This window comes from Rhinichthys klamathensis, unplaced genomic scaffold, assembly GCF_029890125.1.
Source record: "Rhinichthys klamathensis goyatoka isolate OS25496 unplaced genomic scaffold, OSU_Roscu_1.1 h1tg000103l_1, whole genome shotgun sequence".
In the NCBI taxonomy this organism is placed as follows: Eukaryota; Metazoa; Chordata; class Actinopteri; order Cypriniformes; family Leuciscidae; genus Rhinichthys; species Rhinichthys klamathensis.
Genome location: NW_026606642.1, coordinates 6,528,952 through 6,545,340, shown reverse-complemented (window position 1 = coordinate 6,545,340; position 16,389 = coordinate 6,528,952). Strand labels below are relative to the sequence as shown.

General features: G+C 36.9%; 1 protein-coding gene across 1 annotated transcript in view; it reads left to right on the top strand.

The window, feature by feature from the left end:
- LOC130087034 (uncharacterized) overlaps nucleotides 1-15,828 on the top strand; it is a 42,531-nt gene extending 26,703 nt beyond the window's left edge. Inside the window, exons 3-4 of the mRNA XM_056253234.1 lie at nucleotides 15,119-15,450; nucleotides 15,802-15,828. Coding sequence (XP_056109209.1) covers nucleotides 15,119-15,450; nucleotides 15,802-15,828 — 359 coding nt within the window. The remainder of the gene's footprint in view (nucleotides 1-15,118; nucleotides 15,451-15,801) is intronic.
- The last annotated feature ends 561 nt before the right edge of the window (nucleotides 15,829-16,389 follow it).

Here is a 16,389-nt window from a genome sequence, read left to right as displayed (position 1 = left end):
AATATATCTGCAGAAATAGACAGTTAATTGTCTCATTTACACGCAGGCGCAGAACGCTCATTCTAGCTGACAGTCGCCTGTAGTTCTCTCGGTGTGTTCAAGTGCAGCTTTTTACCCCGACGAGAGGCGACAACACAGTCGGCTTTCATCGGCGCTAGTTCGTCAGCGTCGGCTTGGTGTGTTCCAGGCTTTAAACAGACAAATTTTTGCTATCCTTCAACATTTCAAAAGGGCAAGTTTGCAGATTGTCTGTGAAACCGGGCCAATGCAATATAAGGTTAATATCTGGCAGTTTTTTATGTCCATCTATAGTTGTCATCATCTGAAGTCTTCAAGAGTGTTGGTGTCATTAGAAGTCTTCACAAGTGAGGCTGGATCCAAACTGGAGCTGCTGTAATATCTAGTAAACTTGCCGAGCATCCTGAGATAGAAACAGGGAAACAACAGGAGAAAGATTAGCATACCTGCTGTAATATTTCAGGCAAAAGATGATCATGTGCACTGTTTACTATTTTATAGTCTTATAGTGCAAGATTATGAGATGTATTAATTGAATGCTTGGATAAAGAGATGCGTCTTTAATCTAGATTTAAATTAGGATTGTGTTTCTGGGCCCCAAACATTATCAGGAAGGTTATTCTAGAGTTATTCCCTCACATTCAATTGAATTAATAGGAACTTGTCTGATTTTAATGAGAAAACATGACTAACGAGTCAGCATTTTTATATTTGAACACCATACATTATTACAATGCAAACGTCCTAAACATTTCTGAGTATTATCAATGTTAAAAACAGTTGTGCTGATTAATATTTTTGTGTAAACCAGTGTAACAATTTATTCCATTTTCTTTTTTCTCTCTCCAGAATTAATTGTTAAATAGACCCAACATATGTAAATGGTAGTTTATACTACTGTTCAAAAGTTTGGGTTCAATAGAATTAAAAAAAATAAATAAATTCATATTTTTATTCAGCAAGGATGCATTAAATTGACCAGAAGAGAGAGTAAAGATTTCTGTTTCAAATAAATGCTGCTTTTTTCCTTTCTATTCATCAAATAATCCTGAAAAACACAAAAATATGAAGCAGCACTGTTGTGAATTAATTCGAATAGAAATGTTTAATTAATTATCTTTAATAATAACAGAAACAGTGTTGTCATTTACAAGGTTGTTCAGCTTTAAGAAAAGTCTACCCAAAATGCATAGAGGGCGAGAACGCGCAGATAGAATAGAGAGAAGAATGATGAGATTGACATCCATGTGTGTGCGCTGTATTCATTTGTAATCCTGTTCGTAAACTTCAGTAAACAGTTAGTTTTATGTAATTCAAGTCGTCAGTGGTCATTACTGCGTAAGGAAGAAAAGATATGACAAGCACAACTGATTTCAACACTGATAATAATCATAAATGTTTCATCAAATTATAATATTAGAATGATTTCTGAAGGATGATTTGATGCTTCTCCATAGAAAACAATTATTTAAATGTTTTAATATTATTTCACAATATTATTGTTTTTACTGTATTTTTAATTAAATAAATGCAGTCTTGGTGAGCATAAGAGACTTCTTTCAAAACATAAAAAAATTGTACCAACAACATTAGTGTGTTTAACATTAGTGTATGTTTGAAGTTTTAGTTTAGTTCCTTTGTCCACAAGTGGAAATTTGTCTTTGGTTTAGTTTTACTTACTAGTCATGTATGGTTGATGGTGCCTTAGAGATGATGATCAGCTCAACTCTGCTACGATGCAGGGCATCAGCATGGAAGATCTAGGAACACAACAAACCATTTGTTACAGAGCCAACAATATTATACAATAACAGGTTTATTAAAAGGAAAGAAGCTACAGCAGAAGTGAATTGCAGAAAAGAGAAAGAATATACAGAAAATTATTTCTTAATTAGGATAACAGAATTTATGTTTTTAGGTTTACTTATCCATTATGTTGTGTTCAAACCCCTATAACACTTGTGGTGTTCCTGGTAAAAAATGACCGGCCTTTAAAGAAATAGCTTATAAATCACTTGTTATGCATATTATCACCCAATATTGGATTCAATCTTTTTGTCAACTTGTTCTCTTTTAATTAGTACTGGTTTTATAATTCTGTTTGCATCTGATTAATCATAGGCCTCATTTATCTAAGAGTAGGCATCTCATTTTCTTTGTAAAAAAAGCATTATTTATAAATAATTTCGAAAATATTAAATACAATATGAACATCTTCATGTACACATATGTACATGTGTGCTTGCAAACATTGAGCCCTTGGATCTGTGCATGTGTCGATACATGCAAACGCGCTTCCCAAACAAACACACACATTAAAACACACAAACTATTTTGAGTATTACACATTCTTTTCCACAGAAAGAAACTTGATCCTACCCTGAACTGCATCTAATATCCATTCATCCATCTGACATACACTCTCACACACACACACACACACACACACACACACACACACACACACACACACACACACACACACACACACACGCAAACTGGCTTTAGTCTGCAGTGACCCTGTTTCAAAAGAATCTTTCATGTTCTTTGTTTCATCACAGTTTTCAGACTAAATATTATGACATTGTGTTTTGGGACTAGATGTTCTCACACAGAAAAAGATGAAAATTTACAGATATAGATGTTATAGCACAGACACATATAAATGATTCACAGTATCTTGCTTGTCATTTATTTTGTAGCAGCACAATGGCGAAGAAGCTCTCTGTGCATGATGTTCTTCATCAGATCATTGATCGAGATTCTAGTGAGGATGAATTTTAGAAGAAAAACTACCTTGCCTCGTGGGGATGAAGACCAGGACAAACTTACATCTTTCGACCAGAATGTAGCATCAGCTGGCCCTCATCATCAGAAGATGCTGCTCATCAGTGGTTTCAAGGTCTGTAGCTCAGTGGTGGCTTCTTCTAAAACATCTTTCTAATGCTCCTTCACTGCAAGATTCATCCTGCATCGCCTCCTCCTCACTGGTGTCTCGATCAATGATCTGATGAAGAACATCATGCACAGAGAGCTTATTCGCCATTGTGCTGCTCCAAAATGAATGCCAAGCAAGACACTGTGAAGCATTTATATGTGTCTGTGCTCAGGGCCGGATTAAGAGTTCAGAGGCCCCTGGGCACAATGTCTTGTAGGCCCCCCCTTAGGCAAGCCAAATGTATATTTTGTCCAAGGACATTTTAATATTGCATTTACAGTTTTACTGTAGGAACTTTGTACTATGCTGGATTAAAGTTCATAAATGGTCATTCTTTCCCATAGGAATTTATAAAACTATGTTGGGTGGACCTCTGTGCCTGTAGGGGGGTTCGGGGGCATGCTCCCCCGCAAGAAAATTTTGTACATTTTAAGGTTAAATGCATCAATCTCGTGCTCTTTGAGAGATCAAAATTAGCTTCAACCCATGAACTGATCATTGAACAAAGAAAAAGCATTGATTTGTACCAGGACAATAAAGAGGGCTCAAACATCTTTTTAGTTATGATATATAGAGTCTTAAGTCTACATTACATCATCACTGGTGTTTTAGGATGCCAAACAATTATTATAATAATGTAATAATGATTTATATAATTATTCCTATGACGTAAAATCGATATAGCCTATAAAATGTACTATATAAATGAAAATGAATATTTCAAAAGTATATTTTAGGCTACATTACACTATAATACAGGAAAATTAAAATACTTTTGTCCTAATTTCTTCACTTGCAAGAAATAAACCCTTGAGCTTTTATTTAGGAGAAAACACCAGATAACCATGCTGATCGCGTGAGCAAAGAGCGCACTTTTCTTTAAATCACGCAGCACAAAGGATGTCTATTCTTAAAGTCTTATGCTGTTTTATAAAGGCACAAAGCCATATCATGGTTTCGATTTTAGTTCGTTGGCAAAATATAACGCTTGAGACCTTTATGTTAGGTTATACATTTTACATCTCATATGTGTTGGGAAAAGGGAGAGAGAGTTCGGCAAAAGGCGGATTCGAACTCGGGTCGAGCGCATCAAAAGTTGCTTTTGAGCACTTCACGCGTTACGACCCGCCACTGCAGCTATTCCGTGACAGCCGTCTTTTTGCTAAAAAGACAGGCACTTACTGCAAATATACGCTCCGTTCTCTAAAATACATTTTATCAGACCGGCCCTCGCGGCCTCGAAACACTATCGGCCCACCGGGGAAACTCCCGACTCTCCCGATTGCCACTCCGCCCCTGGTGCCAAGGGCCCCTTAGATGTCGTGGGCCCCTGGGCAAGTGCCCAGTTGCCCTAATGGTTAATCCGGCCCTGTCTGTGCTATAACATCTATATTTTTACATTTTAGTCCCAAAACACAATGTCATAATATTTTGTCTGAAAACTGTGATGAAACTAAGAACATGAAAGAAAGATTCTTTTGAAACAGGGTCACTGCAGACTAAAACCAGTTTGTGCATAGATATATAACTTAATTATATCCTTTGTGAACAAAGTCACCAAGTTTCAGTCCAATGCAATGACATTAACTAGTATTTTAGGGAAAAATAAAATCTTCTCTGGGTCAAAATGACCCAAACACAAAATGAGGGTTAATATTGCTCAAACAGTGTAACTTACATTTGGATGTCAAAACCTTAAAATAAATTAAACAAATAAAAAATGTAAATATGAGAAATTTAAAAAATGAGAACAGATGCATGGTGATATAGGTGAAAAATATAGTGAAAAAAATGATATGAGATTATTTAATGAGCTTCCTCACTTCACCTGTGTTTCCCACTTCTCCAGTAGCAGCTTTCTTCAGAAATGTTGAAGTAGTGGAACTTTTCCTCTGTTGTAGAGGGATTATTTTGTTGCTGCTGAAATCACAGAACAATTTTTATCAATATTTATTAACCATTGAGCTAGTTTCAGTCGTGTAAGTGACGTCATCGATTAACAGCACTTTTATGTTAAATACATACGTTTATGTTAAATAAATTAGCTCACTTCCAAGCAAAATCTTTACAAAACTATCAAAACCTCTCATCTACACATAAGATGTGATTAAAAGCCCAAACCTTCATAAACAAAAGCAAGCTATAACGTTAGCCTAACAACGTTACCTCTTCTGAAAACGGTTGAGATGCTAACGGACTTTCTCGAAGACAGTAAACCATTTCTATAAAGTAAATATTCAACAGAAGCGTGTCAATTACAAGTAAGAGAAGTGTCAAGAACAGTTGTGTGTATTATTTGTGTGATTTTAGAGACTAAACTCACCTGAAAGCAGTGAAATCAACAGCGAGAGTCGGAGTTTTGCTGCTTGTCTGTTGCACTGGTGACGCGTCCTGCGCCGTTTCCATGGTAACTCATCTCTGCTCCAGTGTTTTAAGGCGACTCGAATATTCACGCGCACGTCCATTAAAACGCGTCAAAGTCACGCAGCATTTACAAACATATACATCTAGAATTAGAACCTTACTTGAATAAAAATCTCATTATTAAATCATGAATTTAAAACTTATTTTGAAGTTATATGACCAGTTCATAGGTGCAAATTACCACTCCAGCACGTGATAGTGGGACAATTGTGGCACTTTTATAATATCAGATTTTTTTATTATTGTTTTTACGAACACTCAAGCCCCATATTTCATTTGAACGCGTGCTAAAAATGCTTATAGGCAGTGTTTTTTATACCACCAACACTTTGCTTTTGATATAGCTACTTGCAGCTATGTCAGTTTCACATTTTTTTTATTCAGTGCTTTCAGATTCTTTTTAACTGTCAAAAATAAATTAAAAATAAATATACATTTATAAATTAAAGATGTCCTGTAAGCGCTCAGCAACACTGGACCGACTATCGGCTTGCCACTGGTGTGCCGACGTTGGCCCAGCCGCGGAAAGCCGCCGGTGGCGTGCCACCCAAAAAACGCTGGCGGACCGACCGCATTTTCAGATTGGTCGTTTTGCCAATGGTGTGCCGCCGGAGGTCCGACCGTGTCAAGCCGCTGACTTTGTGCCGCCCAAAAAACGCTGGTGGACCGCCAGGTCATTGTTAGCTGGGTAAAAGTTAAAATAACAATTATACATGCCACTGTAGACATGTACAAATGTATCTGAATGCATTTTTAGGAAATGTTCTGTGTTACATATTTTTACCGATTTATGACGTCTGGCCGCAACTATTTTTGGCCAGGGACACGACGTTGCCGTCGGACCAATGTTTGCTGGGTGACTTCTCTTACTCTTCTTCTTCTTCCGTTTTTTTTTTTGGTGCATTGCATTCTTAGTGCATATCGCCACCTACACTTAGCTGTTATGCAGTCATGATTTCTTAAAATCAGATTTTCCTTATTATTTTCTTTGCTTGGAAAATCAGACACAGTTGAGCATACCCAGCTAACAATGACCTGGCGGTCCACCAGCGTTTTTTGGGCGGCACAAAGTCAGCGGCTTGACACGGTCGGACCTCCGGCGGCACACCATTGGCAAAACGACCAATCTGAAAATGCGGTCGGTCCGCCAGCGTTTTTTGGGTGGCACGCCACCGGCGGCTTTCCGCGGCTGGGCCAACGTCGGCACACCAGTGGCAAGCCGATAGTCGGTCCAGTGTTGCTGAGCACTTACAGGACATCTTTAATTTATAAATGTATATTTATTTTTAATTTATTTTTTACAGTTAAAAAGAATCTGAAAGCACTGAATAAAAAAAATGTGAAACTGACATAGCTGCAAGTAGCTATATCAAAAGCAAAGTGTTGGTGGTATAAAAAACACTGCCTATAAGCATTTTTAGCACGCGTTCAAATGAAATATGGGGCTTGAGTGTTCGTAAAAACAATAATAAAAAGATCTGATATTATAAAAGTGCCACAATTGTCCCACTATCACGTGCTGGAGTGGTAATTTGCACCTATGAACGGGTCATATAACTTCAAAATAAGTTTTAAATTCATGATTTAATAATGAGATTTTTATTCAAGTAAGGTTCTAATTCTAGATGTATGTTTGTAAATGCTGCGTGACTTTGACGCGTTTTAATGGACGTGCGCGTGAATATTCGAGTCGCCTTAAAACACTGGAGCAGAGATGAGTTACCATGGAAACGGCGCAGGACGCGTCACCAGTGCAACAGACAAGCAGCAAAACTCCGACTCTCGCTGTTGATTTCACTGCTTTCAGGTGAGTTTAGTCCCTAAAATCACACAAATAATACACACAACTGTTCTTGACACTTCTCTTACTTGTAATTGACACGCTTCTGTTGAATATTTACTTTATAGAAATGGTTTACTGTCTTCGAGAAAGTCCGTTAGCATCTCAACCGTTTTCAGAAGAGGTAACGTTGTTAGGCTAACGTTATAGCTTGCTTTTGTTTATGAAGGTTTGGGCTTTTAATCACATCTTATGTGTAGATGAGAGGTTTTGATAGTTTTGTAAAGATTTTGCTTGGAAGTGAGCTAATTTATTTAACATAAACGTATGTATTTAACATAAAAGTGCTGTTAATCGATGACGTCACTTACACGACTGAAACTAGCTCAATGGTTAATAAATATTGATAAAAATTGTTCTGTGATTTCAGCAGCAACAAAATAATCCCTCTACAACAGAGGAAAAGTTCCACTACTTCAACATTTCTGAAGAAAGCTGCTGCTGGAGAAGTGGGAAACACAGGTGAAGTGAGGAAGCTCATTAAATAATCTCATATCATTTTTTTCACTATATTTTTCACCTATATCACCATGCATCTGTTCTCATTTTTTAAATTTCTCATATTTACATTTTTTATTTGTTTAATTTATTTTAAGGTTTTGACATCCAAATGTAAGTTACACTGTTTGAGCAATATTAACCCTCATTTTGTGTTTGGGTCATTTTGACCCAGAGAAGATTTTATTTTTCCCTAAAATACTAGTTAATGTCATTGCATTGGACTGAAACTTGGTGACTTTGTTCACAAAGGATATAATTAAGTTATATATCTATGCACAAACTGGTTTTAGTCTGCAGTGACCCTGTTTCAAAAGAATCTTTCTTTCATGTTCTTAGTTTCATCACAGTTTTCAGACAAAATATTATGACATTGTGTTTTGGGACTAAAATGTAAAAATATAGATGTTATAGAACAGACAGGGCCGGATTAACCATTAGGGCAACTGGGCACTTGCCCAGGGGCCCACGACATCTAAGGGGCCCTGGGCACCAGGGGCGGAGTGGCAATCGGGAGAGTCGGGAGTTTCCCCGGTGGGCCGGTAGTGTTTCGAGGCCGCGAGGGCCGGTCTGATAAAATGTATTTTAGAGAACGGAGCGTATATTTGCAGTAAGTGCCTGTCTTTTTAGCAAAAAGACGGCTGTCACGGAATAGCTGCAGTGGCGTAGGTCGTAACGCGTGAAGTGCTCAAAAGCAACTTTTGATGCGCTCGACCCGAGTTCGAATCCGCCTTTTGCCGAACTCTCTCTCCCTTTTCCCAACACATATGAGATGTAAAATGTATAACCTAACATAAAGGTCTCAAGCGTTATATTTTGCCAACGAACTAAAATCGAAACCATGATATGGCTTTGTGCCTTTATAAAACAGCATAAGACTTTAAGAATAGACATCCTTTGTGCTGCGTGATTTAAAGAGAAGTGCGCTCTTTGCTCACGCGATCAGCATGGTTATCTGGTGTTTTCTCCTAAATAAAAGCTCAAGGGTTTATTTCTTGCAAGTGAAGAAATTAGGACAAAAGTATTTTAATTTTCCTGTATTATAGTGTAATGTAGCCTAAAATATACTTTTGAAATATTCATTTTCATTTATATAGTACATTTTATAGGCTATATCGATTTTACGTCATAGGAATAATTATATAAATCATTATTACATTATTATAATAATTGTTTGGCATCCTAAAACACCAGTGATGATGTAATGTAGACTTAAGACTCTATATATCATAACTAAAAAGATGTTTGAGCCCTCTTTATTGTCCTGGTACAAATCAATGCTTTTTCTTTGTTCAATGAGCAGTTCATGGGTTGAAGCTAATTTTGATCTCTCAAAGAGCACGAGATTGATGCATTTAACCTTAAAATGTACAAAATTTTCTTGCGGGGGAGCATGCCCCCGAACCCCCCTACAGGCACAGAGGTCCACCCAACATAGTTTTATAAATTCCTATGGGAAAGAACAACCATTTATGAACTTTAATCCAGCATAGTACAAAGTTCCTACAGTAAAACTGTAAATGCAATATTAAAATGTCCTTGGACAAAATATACATTTGGCTTGCCTAAGGGGGGGCCTACAAGACATTGTGCCCAGGGGCCTCTGAACTCTTAATCCGGCCCTGAGCACAGACACATATAAATGCTTCACAGTGTCTTGCTTGGCATTCATTTTGTAGCAGCACAATGGCGAATAAGCTCTCTGTGCATGATGTTCTTCATCAGATCATTGATCGAGACACCAGTGAGGAGGAGGCGATGCAGGATGAATCTTGCAGTGAAGGAGCATTAGAAAGATGTTTTAGAAGAAGCCACCACTGAGCTAGAGACCTTGAAACCACTGATGAGCAGCATCTTCTGATGATGAGGGCCAGCTGATGCTACATTCTGGTCGAAAGATGTAAGTTTGTCCTGGTCTTCATCCCCACGAGGCAAGGTAGTTTTTCTTCTGAGATTCATCCTCACTAGAATCTCGATCAATGATCTGATGAAGAACATCATGCACAGAGAGCTTCTTCGCCATTGTGCTGCTACAAAATAAATGACAAGCAAGATACTGTGAATCATTTATATGTGTCTGTGCTATAACATCTATATCTGTAAATTTTCATCTTTTTCTGTGTGAGAACATCTAGTCCCAAAACACAATGTCATAATATTTAGTCTGAAAACTGTGATGAAACAAAGAACATGAAAGATTCTTTTGAAACAGGGTCACTGCAGACTAAAGCCAGTTTGCGTGTGTGTGTGTGTGTGTGTGTGTGTGTGTGTGTGTGTGTGTGTGTGTGTGTGTGTGAGTGTGAGAGTGTATGTCAGATAGATGAATGGATATTAGATGCAGTTCAGGGTAGGATCAAGTTTCTTTCTGTGGAAAAGAATGTGTAATACTCAAAATAGTTTGTGTGTTTTAATGTGTGTGTTTGTTTGGGAAGCGCGTTTGCATGTATCGACACATGCACAGATCCAAGGGCTCAATGTTTGCAAGCACACATGTACATATGTGTACATGAAGATGTTCATATTGTATTTAATATTTTCGAAATTATTTATAAATAATGCTTTTTTTACAAAGAAAATGAGATGCCTACTCTTAGATAAATGAGGCCTATGATTAATCAGATGCAAACAGAATTATAAAACCAGTACTAATTAAAAGAGAACAAGTTGACAAAAAGATTGAATCCAATATTGGGTGATAATATGCATAACAAGTGATTTATAAGCTATTTCTTTAAAGGCCGGTCATTTTTTACCAGGAACACCACAAGTGTTATAGGGGTTTGAACACAACATAATGGATAAGTAAACCTAAAAACATAAATTCTGTTATCCTAATTAAGAAATCATTTTCTGTATATTCTTTCTCTTTTCTGCAATTCACTTCTGCTGTAGCTTCTTTCCTTTTAATAAACCTGTTATTGTATAATATTGTTGGCTCTGTAACAAATGGTTTGTTGTGTTCCTAGATCTTCCATGCTGATGCCCTGCATCGTAGCAGAGTTGAGCTGATCATCATCTCTAAGGCACCATCAACCATACATGACTAGTAAGTAAAACTAAACCAAAGACAAATTTCCACTTGTGGACAAAGGAACTAAACTAAAACTTCAAACATACACTAATGTTAAACACACTAATGTTGTTGGTACAATTTTTTTATGTTTTGAAAGAAGTCTCTTATGCTCACCAAGACTGCATTTATTTAATTAAAAATACAGTAAAAACAATAATATTGTGAAATAATATTAAAACATTTAAATAATTGTTTTCTATGGAGAAGCATCAAATCATCCTTCAGAAATCATTCTAATATTATAATTTGATGAAACATTTATGATTATTATCAGTGTTGAAATCAGTTGTGCTTGTCATATCTTTTCTTCCTTAAGCAGTAATGACCACTGACGACTTGAATTACATAAAACTAACTGTTTACTGAAGTTTACGAACAGGATTACAAATGAATACAGCGCACACACATGGATGTCAATCTCATCACTCTTCTCTCTATTCTATCTGCGCGCTCTCGCCCCGATGCATTTTGGGTCGACTTTTCTTAAAGCTGAACAACCTTGTAAATGACAACACTGTTTCTGTTATTATTAAAGATAATTAATTAAACATTTCTATTCTAATTAATTCACAACAGTGCTGCTTCATATTTTTGTGTTTTTCAGGATTATTTGATGAATAGAAAGGAAAAAAGCAGCATTTATTTGAAACAGAAATCTTTACTCTCTCTTCTGGTCAATTTAATGCATCCTTGCTGAATAAAAATATGAATTTATTTAATTTTTTTAATTCTATTGAACCCAAACTTTTGAACAGTAGTATAAACTACCATTTACGTATGTTGGGTCTATTTAACAATTAATTCTGGAGAGAGAAAAAAGAAAATGGAATAAATTGTTACACTGGTTTACACAAAAATATTAATCAGCACAACTGTTTTTAACATTGATAATACTCAGAAATGTTTAGGACGTTTGCATTGTAATAATGTATGGTGTTCAAATATAAAAATGCTGACTCGTTAGTCATGTTTTCTCATTAAAATCAGACAAGTTCCTATTAATTCAATTGAATGTGAGGGAATAACTCTAGAATAACCTTCCTGATAATGTTTGGGGCCCAGAAACACAATCCTAATTTAAATCTAGATTAAAGACGCATCTCTTTATCCAAGCATTCAATTAACACATCTCATAATCTTGCACTATAAGACTATAAAATAGTAAAAAGTGCACATGATCATCTTTTGCCTGAAATATTACAGCAGGTATGCTAATCTTTCTCCTATTGTTTCCCTGTTTCTATCTCAGGATGCTCGGCAAGTTTACTAGATATTACAGCAGCTCCAGTTTGGATCCAGCCTCACTTGTGAAGACTTCTAATGACACCAACACTCTTGAAGACTTCAGATGATGACAACTATAGATGGACATAAAAAACTGCCAGATATTAACCTTATATTGCATTGGCCCGGTTTCACAGACAATCTGCAAACTTGCCCTTTTGAAATGTTGAAGGATAGCAAAAATTTGTCTGTTTAAAGCCTGGAACACACCAAGCCGACGCTGACGAACTAGCGCCGATGAAAGCCGACTGTGTTGTCGCCTCTCGTCGGGGTAAAAAGCTGCACTTGAACACACCGAGAGAACTACAGGCGACTGTCAGCTAGAATGCGCGTTCTGCGCCTGCGTGTAAATGAGACAATTAACTGTCTATTTCTGCAGATATATTCTCTATATTCGTCATTCAAAAAGGGAAACCGACGCTGTCGGCTGCAGATACACAAACCATAAACAAAGCAGTGTGTGCTTACCGTTCTGAATATCAATCCTGCTAAACACTTTCTTTATTCCACTCCGCTCGTGTTAATATTGAAATATTCAAAGAAGTTTTGACTTCTTTGCTCGCTGTTTTGCTATTATTCTCCTGCATTGACTCTTTCACTATGCTGAACAGCCAATCAGAGTTCTCTCTTTCACCGACGGCCCGACGCCGATTCAACATGTCGAATCGGCCGAAACAAAGCCGACGAGGACCAATTTCAGCCGACGGCACGGAACCGTGCGGAACACACCGAGGAAACTCAGTCGGACGACGCACAAAAACTGCCCGACGGCCGACCGTCGGCTTGGTGTGTTCCAGGCTTAACTGAACATGACTTTAAACTCATGACTTGTATCTTATGGACTTTACTTTGTTGCCAGAAGATGCTCTCCAGTGAGTAGCAGTCGCCTCTGGCTGATTAAATTATATTTTGTGATTGTAACCATGAACATGCATTTTCTGTAAAGCTTCTTTGAAACGATTTGTGTTGTGAAGAGCACTATATGGTTTTACTATGGTAAAACTATCAACCATGTTATTTTTTTTCAAAACCATGGTTCAACTAGTAATATTGCTGTAATAATTGCTGTAAAATTATGGTAACCATGACTATAACCATAGGTTTTTAAACCTTGGTTGTTGTGAAAATGCTGCAAATGCTGTGGTAAAACCATATGGTTAATTTTCATAAGGGTACTACAAATATACTTAAATTATCCTATAATGTACTTGACTAATAGTCACGTTGAGTAAAATAATCTGATAAATATAAATGTGTTGTTAATTTAATCTGTCCACTGAAAATTAATCTAATAAAAATATATTTGCAACTGCTATTGAGACTGGTGTACATTGCTTATTTTTTTTATCCATTATAGTGTAAGGCCATTTTGGTTAGCATGAGTAACTGATTATAAACCGTGGACCGACCGTGGTCCGCCAGAAAACACTTATTATAAACCAGCGGCACGATAGCGGACCACCGTCGGGAAAGCGGCGTCTGCCGCTGGAGGTCCGCTAGAATAACGATGAGCAAAACGCCAGTGATCCGCCGGCGGCGTCCGCCAGTGGGCCGCCGACTTTGCCACCGGTGGTCCACCACTGGACCGCTGGACTCATGTTAGCTGGGTATGTTCATTCACGTGTGATCTTACAACTGTGACTGAGGCAAAAGAGAAAGAAATCTTGTTGAAAAATTAAGAGATTTGGAAATCATTTCAGTTTTGAATATTTCAGAATGCACAGAAACAGTTAAGGGTGTATGATAATCAGATTTGATTATAAGGATCTTTTCTTTTCTTATTTAATTATTCCTTTCGTTCATCGAGGCTTCACAGATTCCCAGTAGGTGGCTGTCGCGGAAATGCACCTCAAGCTGGTTTTCCAACCGCCAAAACACACAAAGAAGAAGGGGAGAGAAGGGAACAGAAAGTGGGGAGAAGCGAAACGCGGTAAACACGCAGAATGCAGATTTAGGGACTTTTTTTGCCGTATCTGCAATATAGACTGTAAAAAAAGTGATCTGTAATTTTATTTCTGAAAATGGCGGTTCTATTAAAATTGGTTTTGGTGTTGTTTTTATTCGACCATGGTAAGACTTTTTTTTTTTTACAATCTCTCTGCCAGCTAACGATAAAACGAAAGTTACCCAGTTACATCCAACGTGTTTTCAAACTAGTACTAAAAATAAAAACAATGTTTTGTGATTAAAAGCACAATTTTCTTACTTTTTTCTGGCTGATACGATGTTCATTAAGTTTAATGCGAGAATCATTGTCTGATGAGTGAATGTGTAAATCAATGATGATCGTCTGCTATACTGTTTGTTTGGCTGTTACATTATGAACCCAGACGAACTTCTCTACTCAACCTTTAAGAGCATTAGATAAACATTTTCGCAGCGCTTACCTGTTGTTTATTTTTGTTTGGCTCACAAGTAACCTAATTTCTTTTTCAGTTCTTTTCGATACCCGTGTCGGGGTGTCAGTGATGGAGGGAAATTCAGTCTCTCTGAACACTTATGTTAAAACAAATCAGCAAGAAGATATTAAATGGTATTTTAATGACATTCGAATAGCTGAAATCAGCGGAGATCTCAGTGATATCTGTACAGATGTTCAGTGTGAAGATGGTGATGAAAGATTCAGAGACAGACTGATGCTGGATCATCAGACTGGATCTCTGACCATCACAAACACCAGAACCACAGACTCTGGACTTTATGAACTGAAACTCATCAGCAGCAGCAGCATCAGTGAAAAGATCTTCGATGTTACTGTTTACAGTGAGTCAATTAATGAATGTTTAAAAGCAGGTTAAATAGGTTTAAATCAAATCACAAATCAACATTCAGAAGTGTTGTATTTTAATGCAGTTTACTCACACTTGTTTGAAAATTTGTTTATCTCTTCAAAAACATTGTTAAAAAAAAATTCCAATATTTTAAAATGTGTGAACTGCACACTATTTTGTACACACAAAAAGATAAATTGTTTCCATTGTTGTTTTTCATTGTTGTTTTGTTTTCAAGAAAGATCCTTCAATCATCTGTTGGTTTGTTTCAGGTGTTCCTGCTACAGAACAGGATCAAAAGTCAGTGAAGAAGGGACAATCTGTCACTTTTGATCCTGGAGTAGTAAGAAAACCAAGTGATGTGATGAGGTGGTATTTTAATGAGATTCTCATCGCTGAAATCACTGGATATCAGAGTAAGATCTGTGAAGATGAACAGTGTAAAGAAAGATTCAGAGACAGAGTTGAGGTGAATTATCAGACTGGATCTCTGACCATCACAAACACCAGAACCACAGACACTGGACTTTATGAACTGAAGCTCAGCAGCAGCAGCCTTCGTCGCATCAGCAGCGCTGTCAGTGTGAAGCGCATCGGCGTTACTGTTAGTGAGTATAATTTAGCTCTCATGAACAATTTTTTAAATATAGGCTAGTTCTTTTTTTTAATCTATCTAGTAAATCCTTTTATTGTGGGCAATTAGAAAAAGATTACATGAAAAATGTATAAAATTAGTTTTTCTGTGAACATTTCCTTTTAAGCACAGTGTTGTGATGCTGTTTTAGCTGCTGTTATTTTTTTATTGTTAAAAGATGCTGCCATTTAATAGTTAAATCAGTATCATACAGTTGATGACCAAAGTACAAAGGTTTAAATATCAGCCAAAGATTGTTAATGTTAGTTATCAGTCACTCTCTAGTAATAATGTCTGTCTGTCTGTCTTCATCTGTTTCAGATTCAGGTCTGTCTTCAGGAGCTGTAGCAGGAATGGTTGTTGGTGTTGTTGTTATTCTGTTGCTTGTTGTGTGATTTACTATTGGAAGCACAAGTGAGTATTACATATAGTTGATTTAACAAGATTGAAACTGTGTGTAAATGATAATTCATCAAATGCTTTAACGTGATCTGTGTTTATTTAATTTTGTTATTATTATTAAACAGATAGCCTCATTCAGTTAAAATCTGATCCGATTTAGCAGTTGTGAACAAGAAAAAAATTACATGCAATGCAATTTTTACAAATCCATTTGAGCTTCATTCATATGTGGTTTGAAATCCTATTCCAATCACAGTTCTGGAAATCTGTTTCAGTCTGACCGCTCTGATCGGATTTCACACGGTTTATCCCACTTTCTCACGCTGTGTAAAATAAGCTGAAAGATGCTGCAGAAACAAGGTTGTGTTGTTGCAAAGTGCCTGTTGAACAGAAAATTCGTCTGGCAGAGACGACAATTGATAAGACAATATCTGTATTGCCCCTTTATGTTGCTGTTTTTGTTCTTGGCATTTGCCTAACAATGCAACGTCATTTCCGTAGAAAGCA